General features: G+C 44.7%; 2 protein-coding genes across 5 annotated transcripts in view; one reads left to right on the plus strand and one right to left on the minus strand.

The window, feature by feature from the left end:
- Window positions 1-16,937, plus strand: part of LOC147251636 (titin-like) — a 196,372-nt gene extending 179,435 nt beyond the window's left edge. Inside the window, exons 205-224 of the mRNA XM_086221099.1 lie at window positions 168-470; window positions 576-881; window positions 2,382-2,672; window positions 2,766-3,065; window positions 3,187-3,492; window positions 3,687-3,989; window positions 4,260-4,541; window positions 4,693-5,286; window positions 5,371-5,658; window positions 5,813-6,112; window positions 6,198-6,500; window positions 6,842-7,144; window positions 7,250-7,834; window positions 7,927-8,229; window positions 8,364-8,663; window positions 8,803-9,378; window positions 9,475-9,780; window positions 9,918-10,523; window positions 10,659-15,629; window positions 15,743-16,937. Of these exons, the coding sequence (XP_086077225.1) occupies window positions 168-470; window positions 576-881; window positions 2,382-2,672; window positions 2,766-3,065; window positions 3,187-3,492; window positions 3,687-3,989; window positions 4,260-4,541; window positions 4,693-5,286; window positions 5,371-5,658; window positions 5,813-6,112; window positions 6,198-6,500; window positions 6,842-7,144; window positions 7,250-7,834; window positions 7,927-8,229; window positions 8,364-8,663; window positions 8,803-9,378; window positions 9,475-9,780; window positions 9,918-10,523; window positions 10,659-15,629; window positions 15,743-15,912 (11,696 nt within the window). The 3' untranslated portion in view covers window positions 15,913-16,937. The remainder of the gene's footprint in view (window positions 1-167; window positions 471-575; window positions 882-2,381; window positions 2,673-2,765; window positions 3,066-3,186; window positions 3,493-3,686; window positions 3,990-4,259; window positions 4,542-4,692; window positions 5,287-5,370; window positions 5,659-5,812; window positions 6,113-6,197; window positions 6,501-6,841; window positions 7,145-7,249; window positions 7,835-7,926; window positions 8,230-8,363; window positions 8,664-8,802; window positions 9,379-9,474; window positions 9,781-9,917; window positions 10,524-10,658; window positions 15,630-15,742) is intronic.
- Window positions 16,938-19,327: 2,390 nt separating this feature from the next.
- The window catches only part of LOC147251637 (bone morphogenetic protein receptor type-2-like), a 32,683-nt gene continuing 26,867 nt past the window's right edge, over window positions 19,328-25,143 (minus strand). For 3 of the 4 annotated variants that reach the window (XM_086219475.1, XM_086219476.1, XM_086219477.1), the window contains 4 exons: window positions 25,046-25,143; window positions 24,762-24,965; window positions 23,537-24,659; window positions 19,328-22,814 (listed from right to left, as the gene is read on the minus strand). The exon at window positions 25,046-25,143 is cut by the window's right edge and continues 7 nt beyond it. In XM_086219475.1, coding sequence (XP_086075601.1) covers window positions 22,522-22,814; window positions 23,537-24,659; window positions 24,762-24,965; window positions 25,046-25,143 — 1,718 coding nt within the window. In that variant the 3' untranslated portion in view covers window positions 19,328-22,521. The remainder of the gene's footprint in view (window positions 22,815-23,536; window positions 24,660-24,761; window positions 24,966-25,045) is intronic. The other variant, XM_086219478.1, reaches the window with a different exon arrangement.

The raw sequence follows: 25,143 nt of genomic DNA on the forward strand, positions 1-25,143 counted from the left end.
TATCATTCTTTCATTCGTATAGCTATTCAATGTTTACAGAAACGTGAACCATTTCTTCAATTGTAAATGAAAACTGTACTTCTCCTGAATTACACTGTAATGGAATAGACTGTAGCAATAAGCACTTAGCAATAAGATTTAATTTTCTTCTCATTTTTTATTTGCAGCACCTCCTGGCCCACCAACGAGGCCCTCAGTCTTCAGTGTCACTGCCAACACAATGACCTTGAAATGGGAAGAGCCTTACCATGATGGTGGCAGCAAGGTGACAGGTTACTGGATAGAAAAGAAGGAAAGGAACAATATTCTGTGGGTGAGGGAGAACAAGATCCCATGCTTTGAGTGCTACTACAAGGTGGAGGACCTGGTTGAAGGTCTTGAGTACCAATTCCGAGTTTATGCCATGAACAGTGGTGGCCTGAGCAAAGCCAGTGAGGCCTCTAAAGGAGCAGTCGCTCAAAACCCTGTTGGTGAGTGTTGAATGTTTATTATTGTAATAAATATTGTATTTATTGATATTATTAGCAGTTCAAGTTAATGCTGTACTACTAAGTTATCTAACCTTTTCTTGTCAGATCCACCAAGCAAACCAGAAGTCACCAATGTAACCAGAACCACAGTGTCCCTCAAATGGTCATCTCCTCTGAATGATGGTGGCAGTCCAATTGTTGGATATATTATTGAGCGCAAACCATATACTTTGACTGGTGAAGGCCGCTGGCTTAAGTGCAACTACACTAACGTGACTGACACTTTCTACACTGTCACTGCCCTGGGCGAGGGAGAGCCCTACGAGTTCAGAGTCATTGCCAAGAATGCTAATCAGGTCTTCAGCACACCCTCAGAGTCCACTGGTTCTGTGCAGTGCAAGACTGACTTTGGTAAGATGTGCATCTTCGGTCATGACACGAATCAACACTATTCACTCGACCTAGTAAGAGACAAAGGTCCCACGTGACTTTGTGGAGTCTCATATCCTCTAGAACATTGTTGTAATCAGAGCTGGACTGGGACCAAAAAATGGCCCTGGCATTTTTGGTCATGGCAGCCCACCGTGATTACTTATACGATATGCAGAGGCACACTACATACCAGAGGATATGTGTGCACATTGTGTTGTTTCAAAAATTAAAATAAAGTGCAGTAGCCTACATGGAAGAGTAATCATGTTAAAAAACTGATACGCTCTTCCACTCCTCACAGAGACTTGCATCTTGGGAGAGATGGCCAGTGTCACAATTCCCATCTTGAAGTGAAGGATGTCAAAGAAACACAGTTAGAGATGTCTTTTCAGTGTTTAATAAAATCTGCTCATTATTATATTTTACATTTTCACAGTTTTACCACCAGGAAGACCTTATTTCAATATAACGAAATGCTCCTCTCTTTACCGAAGTGTCACCTTTAAGTATGGAAAACAGACAGAATGAGAGAGACACAAGCACACACACCAGGGTGACCACCTCCAAACCAGCAAGGACAAGATTGCGTAACAGACACATAAAATGTGTCCTGTAATAATATCCTATGTTGAGCATTTGCACACTTTTAGGTTACACTTTCTCCAGATACTATTTGACAATTTATTGGATACGATTTGATTTGATGATATAAATCCCAAAACATTTTCATTGTTAATTCCAAGGGCTTTCATCATTTGTGTCATTCCTGTGTCTTTCTGACTGCATGCTCGCTTACGTGTAGGCTACCTGCACAGCCACACACACACACACACACACACACACACACACACACACACACACACACACACACACACACACACACACACACTCAACAGCACTCCACTGTGAAACGTCCCTCTTCACATCATTACTACTTCTTTCTGGGCTAATGCTTGCTTTGCATACCTCCTCCTCCTCAACCTGTCCCTCCCCTCTCCCTCTCCTCCTCTTAATCCACCTGTACTTCCTTCTCTGGCTCTGCACGCGCTGCTGCAGTCAATGTTGGCGCAATGGCAAACATATCTGTGAGTTTAGCACATTTTTCTGCGTCTATTTGCATACTTTTTAGCCTTTTTTCTCTGAGTTTTTCGGCACCCCCCTTGTGCCTATGTGGTGGCCTATCCGTCTTCGGTCAGCTAAGCAAAACCTGACAACATGAACTGACCTATCTTTGGTCAAGGGGCAAGGGAGGGGCGGGCCAAGGAGGGCTGAGAGAAATCATTGGATGAGCTCAATGTCCCTTGAGAAAAACAACCAATGGGCTGTCGCAGTCGACAGAGATGATTTTTGAGATAGATACTTTTTTTTTGTAATGACAGCCCCGGCCAGGCCGGCCCAAAAATGTGCGTCGGCCCACCGGTACGCCAGATGGCCTGTCCATGCCTGGTTGTAATCCATGTTCTTTTTTTCATTCAACAGAGCCTCCAAAGGCCCAGCTGGACAGCAAACTCCTGTCTGAAACTGTGATGGTAAGAGCTGGTTCAGACCTGGTACTTGATGCGGCAGTGGGTGGCAGACCTGACCCCAAAGCATCGTGGTCAAAGGGCAACAAGGAGCTGGAGCTGTGTGAAAAGTACCACTTGCAGTACACATCCACCAAGGCCATGGCCATCATCAAGTTCTGTGACAGAGATGACACTGGAAAGTATATCCTCACTGTCAGGAATGTGAGTGGCACCAAGACCGCCGAGGTCAATGTGCAAGTGCTTGGTAGGTCACAGTGCTTCGTACTTCAACCACTCAAAGTTGCTCATTTGAGACTATTCTTCAAAACAGTTCATGGTGAATATGTGTTGTTTCCAGACACCCCTGGAGTGTGTGAAGGTAGCATTGAGATCAGCAAGGTAACTGAGGAGTCATGCACGCTGAGCTGGAAGCCACCTCTGGAGGATGGCGGCAATGAGGTGTCCCACTACATTGCAGAGAGGAGGGACACCAACAGGCTCAACTGGGTCATAATGCATGCAGAGTGCAAGGAGCTGACATGCAATATCACTGGCTTGTTCAAGAACACCGAATATCTGTTCAGAGTCCGGGGAGTCAACAAGTATGGACCTGGAGTCTTCCTCCAGTCAGACCCCATGGTCGCCAGAAACACTTTCAGTAAGTGCTACAGTCAGATGATTGAAAACCTCCAGGCTTCAGATTATTATATTGAATAAAACCACAGATTCATTTCTAATACCCTAACACCAGATAATCTTTCTTTTCTGTTGTCCTCCAGCTGTGCCAACTCCCCCTGGATCCCCTGAGATCTTGGTGTCTGGAAAGGATTTCGCCACCATTGAGTGGCTGAAGCCAGAGAGCGATGGTGGAAGTCCATTGATCCACTATCTGGTTGAGAGGCGTGAGAGGAAGAGTGCCCGCTGGGTGAAGGTGAACAAGGATGGAGCACATCTAGATACTACCCTGAAGGTGTCCGGTTTGACAGAAGGCAACATTTATCAGTTCAGAGTGACTGCCATCAACAAGGCTGGAGAAAGTGAACCCAGTGAGGTTTCTCTCTATGTTGTCTGCAGAGTGCCAACATGTAAGTCAAGTTTTTTCAAGTATAAATATCACTTGGCATGCAACTAAATAGATTGCATTTGAGTTTCATTTGTAAATTGAAGAGAAAATTAGCTGAGGACAATGAAAGAAATGTTTTTAGCCACAGGTATCTAAGGCCACAAACAGTTTCACAAGGCTATTGCCAATCTGAAGCCCTGTAATGTCCCCTTCTAGGCACCCCTGCTCCTCCTTCTATACCTCGCATCACCGATACCTATGCTGACAGCATTAGTCTGGCCTGGTCCCGTCCTGTGGAGGATGGAGGAGCTGATGTTATTGGCTACATCCTGGAAATGCGGGAAGCCGGAGCAGAGGAGTGGAAGAAGGCCCATGAGAAGATACTGCGCACTACAGATTATGTGGTGACTGGACTGTTAGCAGGCAAGAAGTACTGCTTCAGAGTAGCTGGCATCAATATCAATGGCACAGGAGACTTCAGTGATCCATGTGCTGAGACTGAGCCAGTTGAGAGAATTGGTAAGTCACTCCCACACATAGAAACAAACATGTTTGAATTAGCATTTACATGCTGTGACAAGCAATTAATTTCAATTCATTTCAATACACTTAGTACCCTGTGGTGATGCAATACTACAGTAGAGAGGAGTTGAGCTAGACTCTTAGACACAAACCTTTCTCATTAAAGTACAAATACATTTAACAGTGATGTTCTTCCTTAACTAATTTGAAGATAATCAACATTACAACCCACCTGTCATATATTAATCATTACCTTCTATCACTAAGAAACTCCTGATTTTGAGCTTCACGATGACCTAAAGAAGACCATCTGCCTGCGTGCCGGTGGCTCCCTGCGTCTGTTCGTCAACGTTACTGGTCGTCCAGCTCCAGCCATCACTTGGACTAAGCCTGGTGTTGACCTCCACAACCGAGGGTTCATAGAAGTCACCAACAAGTCCACCACACTCATCATTGATAAGGTCCATAGATATGATGCTGGAAAGTACACACTGGTGGCTGAGAACTCTGCCGGGAAACAGGAAGTCAACATTATGGTCAAGGTTTATGGTAAGTTGACAACCATGTCCAAGACTTGAGTTGACATATTTTTAAGAAAAACAAATACTCCAAGCCAGCCACAATATATTTACTACATGGATTTTTTGTGATATGATAGGTTTTTTTAATTTCCAACTACACAACTTGTGTTTATTTTCAGATACTCCCGGACCAACTGGACCAATCAAGATTAAGGAGCTGACCAAAGAATCTGCAACCATCTCTTGGGATGCCCCAACTGTGGATGGTGGTGCTCCTGTCAACAACTTCATCATTGAGAGACGTGAAGCCTCAATGAGAGCCTACAAAACTGTCACCTCCAAGTGCAGCAAGACATCCTACAAGATTGATGGCTTGATGGAGGGCATGCTATATTACTTCAGAGTCCTCCCAGAAAACATTTATGGTATTGGCGAACCCTGCGAGACTCCCGATGTCATCCTGGTTTGTGAGGTGCCTCTGCAGCCACAGAAGCTGGAGGTGATCGATGTCACCAAGACCACTGTGACATTGGGCTGGGAGAAGCCTGAGCATGATGGAGGTAGTAGGTTAACAGGCTATGTCATTGAGGCCTGCAAGGTTGGCACTGACAAGTGGATGAAGGTAGCCACACTCAAGACAACGGACTTCGAGCACACCATTGAGAAGTTGAATGAGAGTGAGCAGTATTTGTTCAGAATCAAAGCAATCAACAGTAGAGGGGCCAGTGATCCAAAGGAACTTGTTACAGCCATTACTGTACAGGAACAAAGAGGTAACAGTTGCAGAACATGGGACTTGACCTGCACTCAAGTTGTCCCTGTTTGATAACATTCTATCACATCTCTCTCTCTTTCAGTAATGCCTGTGGTAGATCTCTCCAGCATTCCTCAGAAGGCTGTCAATGTTTTGGCTGGCAAAACCCTTGAGCTGGACCTACCGATCATTGGCAGACCTCCCCCAATCTGTCTCTGGTACTTTGGGGACAACAGGCTAAAAGTCACTGACCGTGTCAAGATCAAGAGCACTGGCAAGTTCTCCAGACTGACTATGTCTGACACAACAATTGATGACACTGGCAGCTACACCCTGGAGGTGAAAAACATTGTTGGTGTCACCACCGAGGTCATCAAGGTCATCATCCTCTGTAAGAATTTGTTCTCATTAATGATTATTTGGACTGCTTGTCTTGTTGTCTCATGCTGGTATTTCCTGTGACTATAATAAAATAGATGTTGTTCCATAAAGCAAGACAGCAAAATTGGTGTGAATATAACCACTTAACATTCTCCTTTTCTCAGCCAAACCTGATGAACCAAAGGGGCCAATCAGGTTTGATGAGATTGACTCCACCACCATCACCTGCGGCTGGGATCCTCCAATCAGAGATGGTGGAGCTCCCATCAGTGGCTATGTGGTGGAGCAGCGTGATGCCCACAGACCAGGCTGGGTGCCAGTCTGCGATTCTGTCAGCCGACCAACCTTCAAGTTTGAGAAACTAATTGAGGGAGATGAGTATGTCTTCCGTGCAGCTGCTGTGAATCGCTACGGCACCGGAGAGTTCCTACAGTCTGAGATTGTCACTTGCAGAAGCATGAAGAGTAAGATCTTTTACTTTCAGCCCGACTGCACTAAATTACTAAAATTTTCCATACAGAGTAGTTACATGTTTTCCCTCCTCATCAGCTGTTCCTGGACCTCCTGGCCGACCTACCATCTTTGATATATCTCGTGATGGCATGACTGTGGCCTGGAACCCGCCAGATGAAGATGGTGGTCTTGAGGTTTCTGGATACTTCATTGAGCGCAAAGAAGTCCGGTCCGACAGATGGGTGCGAGCCAACAAAAACCCAGTCACAATGACTAGATACAGGTCAACAGAACTGATTGAGGGTCTGGAATACGAACACAGAATCACTGCCATCAATGCCAGAGGAATGAGCAAACCAAGTCTGTTGTCCAAACCAGCTGTGGCTACGGATCCTATTGGTGAGGGATCGAATTCCCATGTTATTATTATAATCCCTATATATATATATACATATACATATACATATACATATACACACACACATATATATATATATATATATATATATATATATATATATATATATATATATACACACACACACATATATTATATATATATATACACACATATATTATATATATATTATATATATATATATATATATATTATATATATACACACATATATTATATATATATATATATATATATATGACTAATGTATTGAAGTCATCAACTCACTGCTGGTAATGATTAAAAAAAGTTGCAGCTTACAATATGTATGTCTTTCCTGGCAGATCCACCCGGCTGTCCTCAGAACCCGAGGATCACGGAAACAACCAAATCCTCTGTGTCACTGGCTTGGAGCCCTCCAGATGACGAGGGAGACGCAAAAGTAGATGGGTACTTAATTGAGATGCAGAAGGTGGGCACTATGACTTGGCTCAAGTGCAACACCACACCATCTCTGATCTGTGAGTACACGCTGACCAGTATGCCACAAGGGGAAGAGTTTAAATTCCGTGTGATGGCCTGCAATGCTGGTGGCTCTGGAGAACCTGCTGAAGTTCCTGGAACTATCACCATCACTGAGATGCTTGGTAAGAGCCGCTGTACTATTTCATGCTATTGCATTCAGACCACTTTCATGTCATGAAACTAATTCTGAAGAAAACTGAGGTTTTGCTTGTATCATTTTTCTCCAGAATCTCCAGATTATGACCTGGAGCTGAAATACAAAGACATTTATGTGGTCCGCCATGGAGGCGTGGTTAGACTCTCTGTCCCTATCAAGGGTAAGCCTCACCCGACCTGTAAGTGGTCAAAGGACAATGGCCCAGTCTCCACCAAAGCCATGATAGCATCCACTGAGGACACCAGTGAGCTGGTAATCAAGGGAGCTGAGAGGAGTGACACCGGTGTGTATGACCTCCTACTAGAAAATAAGGTTGGCAAGAAGAAAGCTCATATTAAGGTGAAGGTCATTGGCCGACCAAGTGCTCCAGAAGGACCATTGAACTTTGAGGAGGTCCAGTCTACTTCTGTTAAGGTGTCCTGGAAGGTGCCCACTGACAACGGTGGGTCAGATATTCTGGGTTACATTGTAGAAAGAAGAGAGGCTGCTAGACATGCCTGGTACACCGTAGACTCCAGAGTGACCGATACACAGTTGGTTGTCAAGGGCCTGAAGGAGGGAACAGAGTACTATTTCAAGGTCACAGCAGAAAACTCCTTTGGTGTTGGCCCCTCTCTAAAGTCAGAGCAGACAGTAGTGCCCAAGACTCCTCTCTGTAAGTACTTTTTGTTTTTGTTCTCTCATGTCTTTGTCTATAATGAGATTATTTCAGTGAGTGATGACTGAAAATTTTAAATTCCGAACCAGGTCCTCCTGAGTCTTCCACCACCCCACCAGAAATCATGGATGTCACTAAGAGCTCGGTGGCACTGGCCTGGTCTAGACCAAAGGATGATGGTGGTTCTGCTATCACTGGCTACTTTGTTGAGTACAAGGCAGTCTCCACCGAGACATGGTCCCGCCATCAGACCAAGATCACCTCCACCATGTTTACTCTACCTGGACTGACTGCTGACGCAGACTACCAGTTCCGGATTGTTGCTGTCAATGACATTGGTGAAAGTGAGGCTGGATTTGCATCTGACCCAGTCACATGCAAGGATCCATTTGGTAAGTCTAATCAATATTATATTAAAATATTATATTATTTGGCAGATATATTTCTCATATTTATTATATTGTCAGTATGTCAGTCAGATAACAAAACACTGATGAATTATCTGACCATTTTTCATGCCTTCCAGATAAGCCAAGCCAACCAGGCGAGATTGACACAGTGAATGTGACAAATAACTTCATAACCATCCACTGGCAACCTCCAGAGTGTGATGGTGGAAAGGAGGTGCTGGGCTACTGGGTGGAATACAGGAAATCAATTGAGAGCTCCTGGAAGAAGTGTAACAAGCAGAGGTTGAAGGAAAAGGAGTTCACGATGCGTGGATTGGCCGAGGCCACAGAATACGAGTTCAGAATATTTGCTGAGAATGAGACTGGAATGAGCAGACCTCGTAGGACTGCTACATGCATTAAGACTAAACTGAGTGGTGGGTTCACTGTAATAAATTTTGAAAAAGAAAAATGTGTTGAACTATTAAAAGGCATCCAATGTATTTTTAATGTCAAACATGATGGAATGTAATTAAAAAAAACCTGATAATTAACTTTCTTGGTTTGTACTTACAGTTGAAACAAAACCAAGCCTTAGGAAGGAAATGGATGAGGTAACTACCAAGCTTGGACAGCCTGCTGTGATGAAGTGCCAGATTATTGGCAGGCCTGTCCCTGACATCAAGTGGTACCACGCCGGCAAGGAGATTGTTGAGTCCCGCAAGTATGAAATGAGCTCTGACGGGCGCAATCACTCTCTGTCCATCATGACTGATCAACAAGAGGATGAGGGAGAGTATACTTGCAAGGCCACCAATGATGCTGGTGAGGCCGAAACAACAGGCACCCTAGAATTAGAGGCTGCTCCATCTTTCCATGCTGACCACCCACTGAAAGACACCTACTATGCTGGGATGGGAACCACCCTGCGCATCCATGCTGTCTACATTGGACGTCCTGAGCCAAAGATCATGTGGCTCCATGGAGCAAAGACCCTGGAAAACACTGAGGACATCAGTATCGAGACCACAGAACACTACACACACCTAGTTATCAAGAATGTTCAACGAAGAATCCATGGAGGCAAATACAGAATCAGACTGCACAATCACTTTGGCCGTGCCGACACCGCATTCAATGTTGAAATATATGGTATGTTCATGTCACTTAACCCCAGTAAATTAAACTACACATGCATTTGTAATGGTTTTCTTATTAAATTTATATTCTGTAATATTCTCGTTCCAGACAAGCCCGACATGCCTCAGGGTCCCATTGTTCTGGATGCTCTCCTGAAGAATTCTGTAATCATCAGTTGGAGGCCTCCCAAAGATGATGGAGGCTGCATGATTACTAACTACATTGTAGAAAAGCGAGAGAATAAGGACGGAGCAGAATGGGAATTGGTGTCATCGTCCATTAATGGCACATCTTGCCGTGTACCCAGCCTTATCGACGGTGCTGGATACTTCTTCCGTGTTTATGCTCAGAATCGCTATGGCAACAGTGAGCCATTGGAGCTCACTTCATGCATTCTCATTAAAAGCCAGCTGGGTGAGTTCAAACAAACATTTCTCTTTCAAGCAACAAATGAAAGAAATAATGTTTTTTTTGTCTTGAAGCTATAACGAAAGAATGAAATATCCAGATTGGTTGTGAAAATATACTGACCTATATATTATGGTTCATAGAGAAACCATCACCACCTCTATCGCTGGTTGTTTCTGGAATAACCAAGGACTCCTGTGTGGTTTCCTGGAAGCCTCCACTCAGTGATGGTGGTTCCAAGATCAAGAGCTACTGCCTTGAAAAGAAGGACAAGAAGGATAAGAGGGAATGGAGTGAATGGACTCCAGTGACCACAGATGAGATCAAACAGACTGTGGTTTCTGTTAAACGCCTGACTGAGGGCATTGAGTACATCTTCAGGGTGAGGTGTGAGAACCTTGGAGGACAAAGTGACTACAGTGAGGAGACCACTCCCATGATTCCAGCCACAGCCGTTGATGTCAGGGCTCCCGCCTTTAAGGAGGAGCTGAGAAATATGAGTGTCAAATACAAGAGCAATGCTACCCTTGTCTGCAAGATAACAGGACAACCTAAGCCAGTGATTAAATGGTTCAGACGAGGAAAGGAGATCCACTCTGATGGAAAGAAGATCAAGATTCAAGAATTCAAGGGAGGTTACCACCAATTGGTCATCACTGATGCCGACGAGGAAGACTCCACTGTGTACCAGATCAGAGCCACCAATCAAGGAGGCTCCATCTGTGCTACAGTCTCTCTGGATGTTGAAAGTAAGCTCATTGATACACAGTTACAACAAATAAACTATTACTCAAACATTTTCTTGAAGAAAACCTTTGTAGAATGTTTTTCCCCACAAAGTTTCACCTGAAGACACTTCACTTATGCAATTGTTTTATTTCTAGTTCCTGCCAAGATTCACTTGCCCAAGAACCTGAAGGACAAGGAGGCCATTCCAGCTCTGCGTGGAGAAGTGGTCAATATCAAGATTCCTTTTAGTGGCAAACCAGATCCTGTCATCACTTGGCAAAAAGGACAAGATCTTCTCGACAGCAATGGGCACTACCAGGTCATCGTCACAAGATCTTTCACTTCTTTGGTGTTCCCCAATGGAGTGGAGAAGAAGGATGCTGGTTTCTACATTGTCTGTGCAAAGAACAGATTTGGCATCGACCAGCAGACTGTTGAACTGGATGTGGCTGATGTGCCTGATCCTCCACGTGGTCTTAAAGCCAGCGACATCTCCAGGGACTCTGTCACACTAAACTGGGTGGTCCCAGTCAATGATGGGGGCAGCAAGGTTATCAACTACGTCATTGAGAAGTGCCCCACCACTGCTGAGAGGTGGGAACGTGTTGCTCAGTCTCGTGACAATCGCTACACTGTCATCAATCTCTTTGGAGGAACCAGTTATCAATTTAGAGTCATTGCTGAGAACAAGTTTGGACAGAGTGCTCCATCTGAAACAAGTGGACCTGTCATGACAAAAGAGGACAAATCCAGAGTTCTGCTGTATGACAGGGAGGTTGATGATACTGGACATGTCCCCAGAGGCAAAGCCCAGCACTCTGATGCCAAGAATCTTCATAACAAATATGCCATTGCAGAGGAACTGGGCAGAGGTCAGTTTGGTATTGTCCACCGTTGTGTCGACACCAGTTCTGAGAGGACCTATATGGCTAAATTTGTCAAAGTGAGAGGTGCAGATCAAACAGTAGTTAAGAAGGAAATTGCAACTTTGAATCTGGCCAAGCACATTAACTACCTCCTCCTCCATGAGTCTTTTGACAGCCCAGAGGAGTTGGTGATGATCTATGACTTCATCTCAGGTGTTGACATCTTTGAGCGCCTCAACACTGCGGAGTTTCAGCTTAATGAGCGTGAGATTGTAAATTACATCAGACAGATCTGCTCAGCTCTTGAGTTCTTGCATGCTCAGAGCTTTGGACACTTTGATATTAGACCTGAGAATATTGTGTACACCTCTAGAACCAGCTCACATATAAAGATCATTGAGTTGGGCCAGTCCAGACACCTGACCCCTGGAGAGCAAATTAAGATTCAGTATACCACCGCAGAGTATGCTGCCCCTGAGATCCACCAGTGTGACATGATAAGCACCGTCACTGACATGTGGTCAGTTGGTGTTCTTGCTTACGTGCTTCTCAGTGGACTCAATCCATTCACAGCTGAGACCAACCAACAGATGATTGACAACATCTCAAATGCAGCTTACAGCTATGACGACGAGTCCTTCAAGCAGGTCAGTGTTGAAGCATTAGACTTCACAGACCGTCTAATGACCAAGGAACGTAAGCATCGCATGACTGCAGCTGAGGCTCTGACGCATCCATGGCTGAGCAGGCCTGTGGAGGAGATCAGTACCAGAATGATCCACACTGGCAGACACAAGAGATACTATCAGATGATGGTAAGGAAAGAGTGGAACACTGTTGTCTCTGCAGCCCGTGTGGCCAGTGGCGGCTCCATCAGGTCCCAACGTGGTGTCTTTGTTGCCAAGGTGAAGATAGCTCCATTTGAACATGGCCCTCTCGCAGGCCAGATTGGACACACGGTTGTGAATGAAGGAGACAGTGTGAAATTCATCTGCAACATTGACAACTATGACAGCACCACTGAAGTGACATGGTACTATGGGGTCAGGCAACTGGAAGCTAGTGACAAATACGAAATCGAATATGAGGATGGCCTGGCTGTGATCAGGATCAACAAGGTCACAAGGGCAGATGATGGCACATACAGATGCAAGGTTGTGAATGAGTATGGTGAGGACAGTGCCTATGCAGAACTGTTTATCACCGGTGTTAGATCCTACCGTGACTTCTTCACAACCCGTGTGGTAAAGAGAACAAAGCGCAGAATTGACACTGCCAGAATGCTCCAGAAGCCACCTGAGTTCACCCTTCCTCTGGTCAACCAAACAGCTTATATCGGAGAGGATGTGCGCTTTGGTGTCACCATCACTGTTCACCCTGAACCTCGCGTCATCTGGCACAAGTCTGGACAGAAGCTTATCCCTGGACAGGATGACAGAAAATATACCTTCATCAGTGACACTGGGCTGTATCAGCTGATCATCCATAACCTTGAAAATGAGGATGATGCCGAGTACAGTGTTGTTGCCCGCAACAGATACGGAGATGACAGCTGCAAGGCCCGCCTTACTGTGGTGCCCAGACCTAAACCCGCAGACCTCACCCTGAGGCCTATGTTCAAACGTGTTCTTGCTAATGTCGAGTGCAGAGAGGGCCAGAACGTACGCTTTGAGATTAGGGTTTCTGGCCATCCCACACTCAAGTGGGAAAAGGATGGCACACCTATAGCCTTTGGACCATCTATTGAACTCGTCCACGAGGGCCTGGATTATTTCATCCTTCATGTGAGAGACACTCTGCCTGAAGACTCTGGTGTGTACAGAGTTACTGCTACCAACTCTGCTGGATCTGCCAGTTGCCAGGCAATGCTCAAAGTCGAGCGTGTCACTCATGTAAAGAAGGACTATGAGGCAAGTGAAAAGAAGGTAAGGATTGCTGGAACAGAGGAATTAGACAAGAAAGTGAGACTAGCTCAGATTCTGTCTGACACCGTCGTGATGCCTCTGCCACCTGCGGCTATGCAAGCTGTCAGGGAAGCAGCTACCATGTTCAAACCAGCTGTCACAACCAAGAAGAGTGAAAAGACTGAGGCTGAAATACAGAGAGATAAAGAGGAGAGAAAGAAGCGGGCAGATGAGAAGAGGCTGCGGATGCCCTATATTGTGCCCACCCCTCGTGTCATAAACCCTGCAGTTCTTGAAGAGGATGTGGAAATCAAGCACTTCAAGCCATTTTCTGACATGAAATGGTACAAGAAACTGCGGGACCAGTATGAGTTCCCTGAACCAATGGACAAAGTCAAGCAGAAGAGGATGAAGCGCATCCGTCTCTCCAGGTGGGAGCAGTTCTATGAGGTGCCGATCAGGATCAAGGACCAGTATAAGCCAAGGTGGCATATCCCATCCATGACTCAGGATGATTTGGAGACAGTGAGGCCTGCAAGGCACCGCACTCCTTCCCCAGAGATGGAGGCCTACCACAGGATCAGGAGGAGGTCCCTGGGTGACCTATCAGATGAGGAGCTGCTGCTTCCTGTGAATGAGTATCTGTCTATGAAGAGAATTGAGGAGGAGAGGCTTCGCCTGGAGGAGGAGTTAGAGCTTGGTTATTCTGCTTCTCCACCTAGTCTCAGTCCTGTTCGCTTTGAGCTGTCTGCCCTGCGTCCCTCATCACCTAGAAGAGTCTACAGTGATGATGAGGAGGGAGAAGATGTTTGCAGATATGATTCTTACAGAATTCCATCTAAATATGAAGCCGGTCCGAGTTTTGTTGAGCTTCGTCAGCGTCACGACAAAGCCACCTACAAACCTCCCAGACAGAAGCAGAGAGTGTATGAGGAGAGAGAAGATCAGGAACTGCTGCGACCACATACAACTGCTCAAAGAATCTCCTCTTACAAGAGTGAACTCAAACGCATTGAGTTTGAGGAGAAGACTCGAAGCTCAAAAAAGGAAATAACTGTTTCAGTTGCCAAAGCTTCTGAGGGTATTGAATCTGAGCACCTCACATCGTTTACGTCTGAATATATTCCTAAACCAATGAAGAAGCTCCCAATGCCTGAACCAGACAGAACACTGAGTCTGGAAAAGGCAGCCAAGGCAGAAATCGTGACCCTATCTAAAGTTGACTACATGTCCAGGTATGAGGAGAGGAAACAGACTCTGAGATCAGAGAGAAGATCAGTGGAAAAGAAGGTAGAGGTGGTGACACAGGCTCCTTTCAGCCTTGACCATACCCCACGCATTACCATCAGGATGCGATCTCATCGTATTCCTTATGGCTCCAACACGAGGTTCACCCTGAATGTCCAGGCCAAGCCAGAGCCCCAGGTCCAGTGGTTCCACAATGGAAAAGAAATTAATCAAAGCGGCAAATACCACATGACCAACATCAGTGGAGTTCTGACTCTCCAGATCATCAACTGTGTCACTGAAGATGCAGGAACTTATCGTGTAGTCTGCAGGAACGACAAAGGAGAGACATCTGACTATGCCACACTGGATGTAGCAGGAGCAGAATATGCTGCTTTTTCTTCCCTTCGCAAGGATGAGGAACCTCCATCTTCCCATCTCCCAGAGATGACTAGGACGGAGGTGTACCATGTCTCATCAGCAACAGTGAAGGAAACAGTGACTAAAACCATGAAAGCGACCACTACTGTTGTGGATCAGCAGAAGTTGAAGCCAAGTGTCCCTGCCAAGATCCTGACCAAACCACAGTCACTGACTGTAGAAGAGGGAGCCATTGCCAGATTTGAGTGTGATGTTTATGGTGATCCAGCACCCTCTATCACTTGGCTTCATGAAGGAACAGTTATTGGTTCTTCTGCCCGTCACCACATCATCTCCTCTCAGTACAGCTCCTCGTTTGAGATCTCCTCCGTTGAGATGTCAGATGAAGGAAGCTACAACCTGCTGGTGGAGAATGATGGTGGCAAACAAGAAGCCCATTTTACTCTAACCATCCGCAAGTCTGAGTCCAAGGAAAAAGTTGTTGCTGCTCCCAGAGTCACCACTCCAAAGGCTAAGTCTCCTGAACCGGTAAAATCTCCTCAAAGAGTCAAGTCCCCTGAACCAGTCAAGTCACCTCAGAGAGTTAAGTCCCCTGTCTCACCAAAGTCTCCCACGCCAAAATCCCCCACGCCCAAGTCTCCCACACCAAAATCCCCCACACCTAAGTCCCATATGCTAAAATCCCCAACTCTATCTGCGAAGGAACCATTTGGGGTTGGCAACGAGTCCTGCACAGTCTCCATGGAAGGTAAGATGAAAAGCTGACACTATGACTTGCACAGTCAGGTATGTGCTCATATCTTAAATGTGAAAAAATGTTAGAACAGTGATTCTATGTTTATTTCCTCTCTTTGTTAACAGGTAGTCCTCCAGAGGACAATGCAAAAGGACAGTCCCACAAGGAAAACATGGACATCGCCACGCTAATGATTTTTGCGGTGAAGGAGGACACTGCCGATGCATGCACCCTCCAACTGTTCAATGAACTTGGATCTGACTCAACTGTTAACATTCACATTCGCTCGATGTAAAAAAACAATAATTGTTTAAAATTCATTTATACCCCAATTTCCCTCATCCATAACCTTTTTGTTTAGTGAATTAGCAACAAAAAATCGACTTGATAAAGATCCAGATTTCTGTTCTTGTAAATATGAACTATTTTTGTACCAAACTTGACATTCATTTATGCCAAACTAGACTAAAGTCTAAAGTTGTTATAAAATGTGCCATAGTGGATAACTATGACTTAGGATTTTTGATCCATTTTTCTGTGACATGTACATAATGTATATAGCCGAATTTAACGGTTATGGGGAATGTATGCATTGTTATTTATGACAATAATATGAACTGAAACAAAATGAAACAAAATGTGGTTTAACAGGAGAAAGTTTCACCTGGAACGAATACCCTGTCAACCAAGAAACTAAAACATTGTGCCTCAACGATACGTTGACGTCTTAAGATTTACCTCAGCAGGTAGAGAGGCTCCCTGTTGACGTATGGAACTAGAAATTGAAAGACAAAGTTATTGTTTCCGACGCGCCTGAGCGTGCAATATTACAGTTTCCTTCTTGTGAATTATACCATGGGTTTAAGACCCTGAGTGCTGTTTGCATTACCCTCATGGAAGCAGCATGAAGTGGCCTTGTGCTCAGACTGACTGTGTCATACCGCCATTTTGATGACCTGCTGAGAGTGCGAGCGGCCTGCACTCTCAGCTTTGAGCTCCTTTTATAAGAGCGCTGTTTCTGGCACAGGACAGCCGGATTGGCTTTTCTAAATGTTAACATCACCTGGCCATGATGAACGGGAGATCATTACCGGTTCTGCTGTGCAGAAGCAGCGCCATCTCTTGGAGGATAAACTAGTAAACATGTTTGAGTGTGTGTTTGTAGAGTTTAGTCAATTCAATAAGTCACTAGTCAGGGTTGACTTCACCGCAGCAAACCATCTCCTGTGAAAAACCAGAAGCTTTCCCTGAATTTTGGTTTATTGATGTGTTGATGTAGAATGAAATGAATCCTCCTTGAGTTTTGTGCATTATTGTTTTATTAAAGCATGACTTCAGCACTACACTACGTTTCCGGGTCCTTGTTCTAATGTTCACTTGTCCTGTGTTCATACTTCCAGCGACAGCTTTTTGTTCATATTTGATTCTTGTTCTAGGTTACAAGTTTTGCCTCATGCTATTTATGATAGCTGCAGTGTCCAACCTTCGGCACATTCTCAGTTTGAACTTCATAAGGAGACTGTTATGACTTCTCTGAATAGTTACACGCCATCCATCCATCCATCCATCTTCTATTCTGCTTGTCCTGTTGGGAGGGGCCACAGCCTACCCTAACTGCCACTGAGTGAGGTCACTTGGTGGGGTTACCCTCCATCAGAGGTGTCGCATTTAGACAAACAGCCATATTTTTAGCATGTGGGAGGAAGTTGGAGCACCCAGAGAGAACCCGAGTAGGCACGGAGAGAACATAGAAACTTCCCCAAGTTACAGAATAGTTTTTTAGATGATGAACAATGTTAACTGGAATAATGCTTGAAAGTTCCAATCTGTAAAGTTTGGACTGCTGAATAATTGAATTTGCCAAATGGAATGGCCTACTACTAAAAATATGGTGTATGAGGTCAAGCAGCACCACCATGACTAGTGAGGCTTGTTAACACAGGATTAGGAAACTCACATTGCACTTCATCTGAATTTCAAGTCTAGATTTCTTAGTCTCAGAGTAAAGCTGGTAACACATATTTAGTCACATTTATATTTTAATGTTAGACAGTCGTCACCTGGTGTTAAATGGCCAGGCCTGTCATTGGCAAGGCAGTGATGTCACAAAGTAATGTCACATTAAAGCGATGAAAAAGATGAAATTAATTTCCACTGCAAAAAAGAGGGACGATTTTAAAGTGCATAAAAAACAGAAATTGAAAAGAAGTAAATGCTGAATTTCTTTAAGAGTTAAATAATCCTCCAAAATGGAGATGAATACGAAATTTAGAAAGTTTTAATTAGCAAAATATCAAACAAAAAAAACTCTACTTTAAATGGCTGTTTTTAACCTTTAAGCATTTTTGCACATTTACAAAATCCTTTTTGAGAATTATAGGGATAAAATATGTATTTGTTTTAATTGTAAAGTAAACGCATTAAAATGATACAAGAGCATTTTCTAAGTAAAAGTCAGTGTTTTATTGTTATAAATCAAACAGTGAAACATTCGATCATGAGAACATTAGATTGTGATAAAGTTTCTTCCTCAACACATAAATCAACTCACATGCTTCATGCAAACATGTATTTACACATACAACACGAGAGCTAATGCCATGTGTTCTAGATTCTGCACAGTTCCAAGGGCCAAGTCCGCCTTATTTCTAGGGTGATGGTTGGACAAGAACAGCTAGTGAGACCACCCCTGGCTTAAACACACCCCATTGGTGTGAATGTAGATCTAGTATCTGATAATGGAAAAAATACACAGCATCAGGACCAGAGGACATGTAGCAGTTGAACTTCAGGTTTTTAAATACAATATACTGTTAGCTGCTAGTTGCCAGCTAAGTGCAGTCAAGACGATATGCATCTGGAGCATTATGGCAAACAGGAACTACTCTGACATCAAATATCTAAACATCACAATAACAAAAAAAGATGTATGTTGTGGTATCCCAACACAGGAGGCGTTCAAACGGATGTGATATGAACATGAAGGCCGCGAGAGAGGTGAAATGTTTCAAGCAGGAATGAAAGTTGGCAATTCATCCTTGGTGGAATTGATAACGAGACATTTAGCTGCAGTTAATTACCTTAAAGGGTTAATCCACAAGTGTACAACCATGCTGGCCTCAGGACCAGGTTAGTATCCTCTCCCAGATAAAGGCTAGCAGGGTTCACACTTGAACCAGACGTTTGTTGAAATATGGTTTTATTATCTTAAACAGAGCAACTGCTGGCTACTACTTCAAGCTGACACAACATCTCTGAGGTGATAGGTAGCAAGAAAGAGGATAGACCAAAATAGGCAGCTGCATGCTACCAGACGAGGTCAGGCGCCAACCGTGTTTAACGTCTGGCGTTGTGGAAGAAAAAGCATTTCTGGCGGGAGTTACAACTTCCTGGAGGAAAGAAAACGAGAACGCAGGTGGAGAGGACATCAAGGAGGCGCGTTTTAAACTCTGTTCAACCAGAGGCGTTCCTGAGGCTGTGTCCTCCCGCCTGTCACCGACACGCTCACTGACTTCCTCATGACACACGGGGTCATGTGATACACACCAGTAACAGACCACCATCAGTTCTACTGCAGTAAATGTGTCACTTTGTTACTGCTGACAATCTGAATCTTTGGAACAAGTGTTTGGAGCTACAGAAAAAACATCAAAACAGGTATTTGTCTTTTTTATATAAAAAATGTAAAAAAAATTTAATCGGCCCATATATCAGTCATCAGAAATTTTTATTCCCTAACATCAAAATCAGCATCGGCCCCCAAAAAATCCATATCAGCACCAACAAGACAGGCGTAACAAAAAAAAGGTGGCAAAAAAAAACAAAGACAGGAAGTAACACGAAGAGGGCACTCAAAGAAACAACATTTCAAAATAAAATGAGAAGTGACAAGAACACAAAGCACAGACATACAAAGTAAAACTACGAGTACAGAGATCAAAACTAGAGTCCAGAATGTCTTAGTACGTCCAGCTTGAACGGATGCCACCATTTAGCTCATTCTCACTGGTTACTATATTCCATCAGTGTTCTCTTAACATTGCAGATCTAAATCCATATTCACTGAGATTAGATCACGTCTACTGAGGGTACACCTGTCTGAAGTCTGAACCCTGATGTTCTCAAACGCTCTTTGGCGAGCTAAGCCAGAACGACTACTAAGTTTGATCGCACAGCACTATTTCAGACAGTGGCGACACCATGGTACCAAATGGCAGCAGAATTAAGCCTTCCTGCCTCTGGCCTCATTCTGGCCTCTTCATCCAACACACGTGCAAGCTAGAGATCTAAGAGCCGTTCTATTAACACCTGAGCACGCATCCACATGTACACAGGAGCTGATCAAAACCATACAAAAAGAACTTGGACACTTTTAACTGTCAACTAAAAGTCTACTGCAGAGACGCACCCTATTTCCTAATCAACTGGCCCACTAACCATCAAGAAACAGGGGGTTCAGACTTATGAGGGCCTGCATGACACGGCTAACACCCCAGCGGTATCAGCTCCAACCCAAGCAAGGACATCCTCCATGACAGTCATGATCCACCTTCATCTATCTGCAGAGGTCCTGCAGAGAAGGCATGATTTTGCTACCATGGGGAAAACGATCGCCCACCACTAAAAGTACACAGGATGTGCCAGCCAGTCTCCAGCGCTTCCAGAAGGGCAGAGCCATTTGATACCCCTGAGTCTGCTGAGCAGTCAATGACACAACCTAGTACAGAAACCAGCTTGGTCTGCTGAGCTACCGGGAGAATTAGGAGAATAAAAACACCCACCAGGGGTTAGCCATGGCCACTCATCATCAGAGGCGGCAATCTCAGTTCTTATCAGGGTCCAGACCACACCTGTCACACACATACCCTGGATCTGCTCCACCTTTCTGCCTATTTAGCTTCTCATCACCACTGTCTCAGATGTGCTGATTCATGTGTTTCAGACCTGCTCTTGGTGTCATGGGATAACTTAAGCTGGGATTTGGTGCGATATAAATAAAATTGTCTGGACTTGGCAAGACAAGGGACAAGATTTTTGGTCCATTCTGGATTTTTCATAGTAAAAGTACCAATCCTGTATCAGTCAGTGTGCAGAGCAAATATCTTGCAGCAATTTAGTTTTTCAGCTGCATTATTTCAGCTTTTCAGTTTCAGCTTGTCTAGGAGCTACGGCTTTACGGTGCTCGCTTACAGGGTATTTCATGAACACCACCAGGATTATCTCTTCGTCACAGAGCACTAAGCCCAAGCTGAAATAACCATAGGCACAAATGTGCACCTTGCACCACGCTCTGGCTGGTACAGCGTAGATCTGCTCTTGCATCATTAACACAAACACAAACACAATTAATAGGACTCACCGCACATCCTCTATGTAAGCTGCATTTTTGTATTTGTATTGTTTTTTTTCATCCTCATTCAGAAGGTTATGACCCAGACTGGGATGGCCTGGGGGCTGTTTCTGGACCATGGGCCATAAATAGCCCATGTGTACCCCACCAATGCAGCACTGCTCTATGAACTAAGATAAGAAGTGGATTACAAACTAATAAGAGTGGTCAGCCACCTCGCCAGTCCTGTCTGTGAGGCTCAGGTAGCAACACCTGGAGGGAGAGTGTGCGAATGTCATGTGCATGGCACATCAATCAAAGACCACGACACACTTTTTCCAGTTTGACAGACAGACATACTGGATGCACAGCAGAGGGAAAAATCATTCCTTTTTTTTCATGTCCTGTAATTCATAACTTTCATTTTTTGCCACATCGATGCAATAGCAATATATATTTCATTAAAGTTTTTATCATCAGTGTTCTAATTATACATGGTCTTTGTCTCCGCATAGTCATGAAAAAAGGGTTGTTTACGGAAAGGTTTTGTCACAGTTTCATCGATTAAATGAACACTGTTCATGGATGATGTGCTCTTAGTTTGAGTCTCACCTGGAAACAAGACAATCTCCTGAACCCATTTGCAGCAGGAAACAGAATTGGAATTGAAAGGTCTTGTCAGTCCACATTGAAGATGAAGTCTGATGTTGAATCACAGGAACTGGAAGAAATCTTTGTTCTCATTGTACATTGATATGAAATGCGTCCCCCAGGTTGCTGACAGGAGAGTTAAACTAACACACGTCATTGATGGCGGCAGTGCACACATCTATCCTGTCCACAAGCTGGTCAACTGGTAGACCTCAACTCCAAACCCAGAGGAACTTTTGGCAGTGTCAGTCTTCAGACAAGGGTTCTGCAACAACACAAATCTAGAGTTAGTTCTAGGCTTGTACTACTGCTAGTTGAGATTGGTTCTGATTGTGTACCCCCCATTGAACTGTTAACCTTTCACAAATTTGAGAGTCACCACTGAATGGACGATACATGGATGTCAGCATTCCTTTACAGTTGTTCACCTCTGCACAGAAGGACTGGTTACGCTTTTATGAACGTTCTCGTGTTGGACAAAACTTTTCCTGGCTAAGAGTCCATTTTTTTTGCTGTCAAAATGTAAAGAACTGCCTCGAGAGTCACCAACTCTGGACTGGCTGTCAAATCATCTCGACAGAAAAGTGATGAAGTGAAGGTCAAAACTGCTGCAGTCCACCAAAGACTACACATACCACCTCGCCCCATCTGCTGGTCACAAATGAGTCACTGAGAGCCCAAAAGACTGATCATCAGTGTAAGCTTGTTTCTGTAGCAGAGTCACGGCTACCACCCCTAAAACTAGTCATGACAGATGCCAGGCGTCAAGGTGGTGGGACCAGAAACTCTGATAAGCTGACAGCTGTCAAAGACACCAGCAGCCTGGAGGGATTCCACCCAGAGGGTCAAAGAGAAGGAAGACAAACAGCTAGGAGAACATGCCGCTCTTGTTACTAAAGAAATGAAACTAAAAACCCAACAACTTCAGAAGCAAGTCATCCCATCCGGCTCGGTAGCTGTGGTCGCTGTGGTTCCACCTTCAACCAAAAACACAGCCACACTGGACTTGAACTGGCTGATTTTCGGGAAGATTATACTTTTATGGCTCTGACCGCTGTTACAGTTGCTGAACTCAAGGTCTGGGTCAAGACCTGTATCTGTGGAAAAAACCCATGAGGCTGGACGCCATTTCTTCAGGGTATAGGGTGTCTTGACCCGACGTTTGATTTTCTCTCCTGAAGCGCTCAGGGCACCAAGATCTGTCAGAGCTGCATCATCTGAGGAAAAGAACAAATGAGAGAAAGTCAAGATAAAGAAGACATCATGAGAATTCCTCACCCGAGTTGACAGATGCCTGATGAGATCATCCATTATTCTGAGAGTTCCCTGATTGACGACTGGGTTGACTGACAGAAATGGAACATTCAGAGAAGTTCATTCTACATAAACTCGTCTTCCTCTCTCACCAGGTGACTTTAGTCAGTTGATGTTCAGCTTCTTGATTATTCATTACAACAGTTTTGTCATTCTGAGCAGGTCACAACATGAGATTCCTTCTCTTTACTCCACTGCTTTCTACTAGCAATAAAGTATTTTCACTTGAGTGTATCAAAGCAAATACTTGTTAAAACACAATTTAAAAAAAATCAAGGACTTTTGTTGCACATGGTGCTGGTACTTCAGAGTTAGGGTTAGGGTTGCAGGTCTGTTTATATGGCCTCTGCAACAACTGCCCCCTGTATGTGTGTTACCTGCCCCACAGGGAAGGTGGTGATGAACCCTGATCTTTGATTTAACATCATCACTGTTAGGTTCCAATACCCTAATAAAATGGATTATTGACCATAGTCACATTTGTCAACCAGAAAGCCATGTCCCTAGCTGATGACATCATTCTCACTGTGTTAACTTGTATCAGAGGTTTGGGTTGTGTCAAGTTTTACTTGTTTTCATCATTTGTCCTCTGTGATTAAAAATAAACTAAATCATATGGACTTACCAGATGAGGTGTAGGACAAGGACAAGTCCAGGGAACAGGGACGCTCAGGCCTTCTGGCCTTGGCTTGTCCCAACTGGGGCCGCAATAAACAAAGAGCCTGTGGCTCTAAAGCTGGAGGTACTGGATCTGAGGCTTCTGGACCCAAAGATCTTGAACTGTGTGATTTGAAAACTGGAATTCCTTGATTATATGAGGCTCGATTATCTTGAGATGTGACTTCTGGATCTTCCACTGACAAATGTTCCACTAGAATTGGGGGCCTTGGACCTGTTGCCTGAGTCACTAGAGCTAGTGTTGGTGAAGTGGGATCAGTTGAGGCAGCAGTCAAGGTATCTAAAACGAGGCCTTTAGACGAAGGAGTGGAGTTCTTCGGGTCAGGTTCCTCTGCTTGCTGAGCTATGCTTCGTGGTGCATCTGCAGTGGTCGAATGGACCAGATGACCCTTGGGCCTGTCAGTACATCCAGGGGTTGGCACCATGTTTTCTGCAGTGGATATCTGGATACGTGGGCCTGAATCTGCAGTGGAAAGAACCTTCATGGTCAGGGCTTTGACAGATGATGCTGGTGATCCACTGATGAGCTGGCTTGGTGACCAGGGGCTGCCAGTGCCTTGACCCTGACTGACCCCTGAACCCACCAGCATTTCAAGCTCAACATCTACACTCTTGATCTGTAAATCAGACCCCAATGCAAGCCTGTTGTTGTTGTTATTGGAGTTTGAACGTCGTCCAGACAGAATATTTGGTGCTCGTGATTGATGCTGAAGATGTAGGTTCTGGGTGTTCTGCTGTTCACCCCTCAGCAGTGGTTCATATTCGTCAGGACTAGTGTTCAGCAGGTTCACGTGGCTGTCTTCTCCTGTAATCATCCCTCTCGCCATCTTGTCTTCCTCTTCTACCTGTGGCCCGGCCAGGTTCGTCCGTCCTCCATCGATTGTATCACTCATTCTCAGGGTGGGGACACCAGCACTGTAGCTGTTAGCAGCCACTGTTGGTGGATGTACACGGTTCCTTGTTGTGACACAGCCTCTGGCTCTGGTGTTGTTGGTCACTGTGGTCACCAAGTGAGGCTCAGCAGCTGCCGCAGCTGTAAGCATGTTCATTTTGGCTACGCCTGTCTCCACCTTCAAGCAAAAAACTTTATTAGAGACAACTATACAGATAAAGGCAAATATGTCAACAGACACTGTGTTACTCAAAGAGTCAAAATGGAGGTCCAGGTTTACCTGATCAGATCTCACCCATTGGTGCTTCCCCAGCTTAAGATGAATGGAGGACAAGGTCTCCTTGGTTCTGGGGAGGGAGAGGTTGGAGGGCCTCTGGAGGCGGTTCTCTTGTTTAGTGAGGCAGGGAATGGAGGAAGAGAGAGGAATTCCAACGCCACTTACATCCCCCTGTTCACCATCAAGGGTCAACAGTGAGCTGTTCTCCTGGAACAAGAACAAACCTCAGGTTACAGCAACAAGCAGCAGCAAATAAGGTAGCAAAGATAACTGTATGATTGTAGTACCTTTGGAGCTTGTGGTATGTGAAAGGACAGATGGGATGAACAAAAATGTTTCTGGGAATACTCCATCAGGACTTCCTTCGTACTTTCCTGCAGGTTCT

This window comes from Aulostomus chinensis, chromosome 12, assembly GCF_037954235.1.
Source record: "Aulostomus chinensis isolate RoL2024-O1b breed Wild chromosome 12, RoL_Achi_v1.0, whole genome shotgun sequence".
NCBI lineage: Eukaryota > Metazoa > Chordata > Actinopteri > Syngnathiformes > Aulostomidae > Aulostomus > Aulostomus chinensis.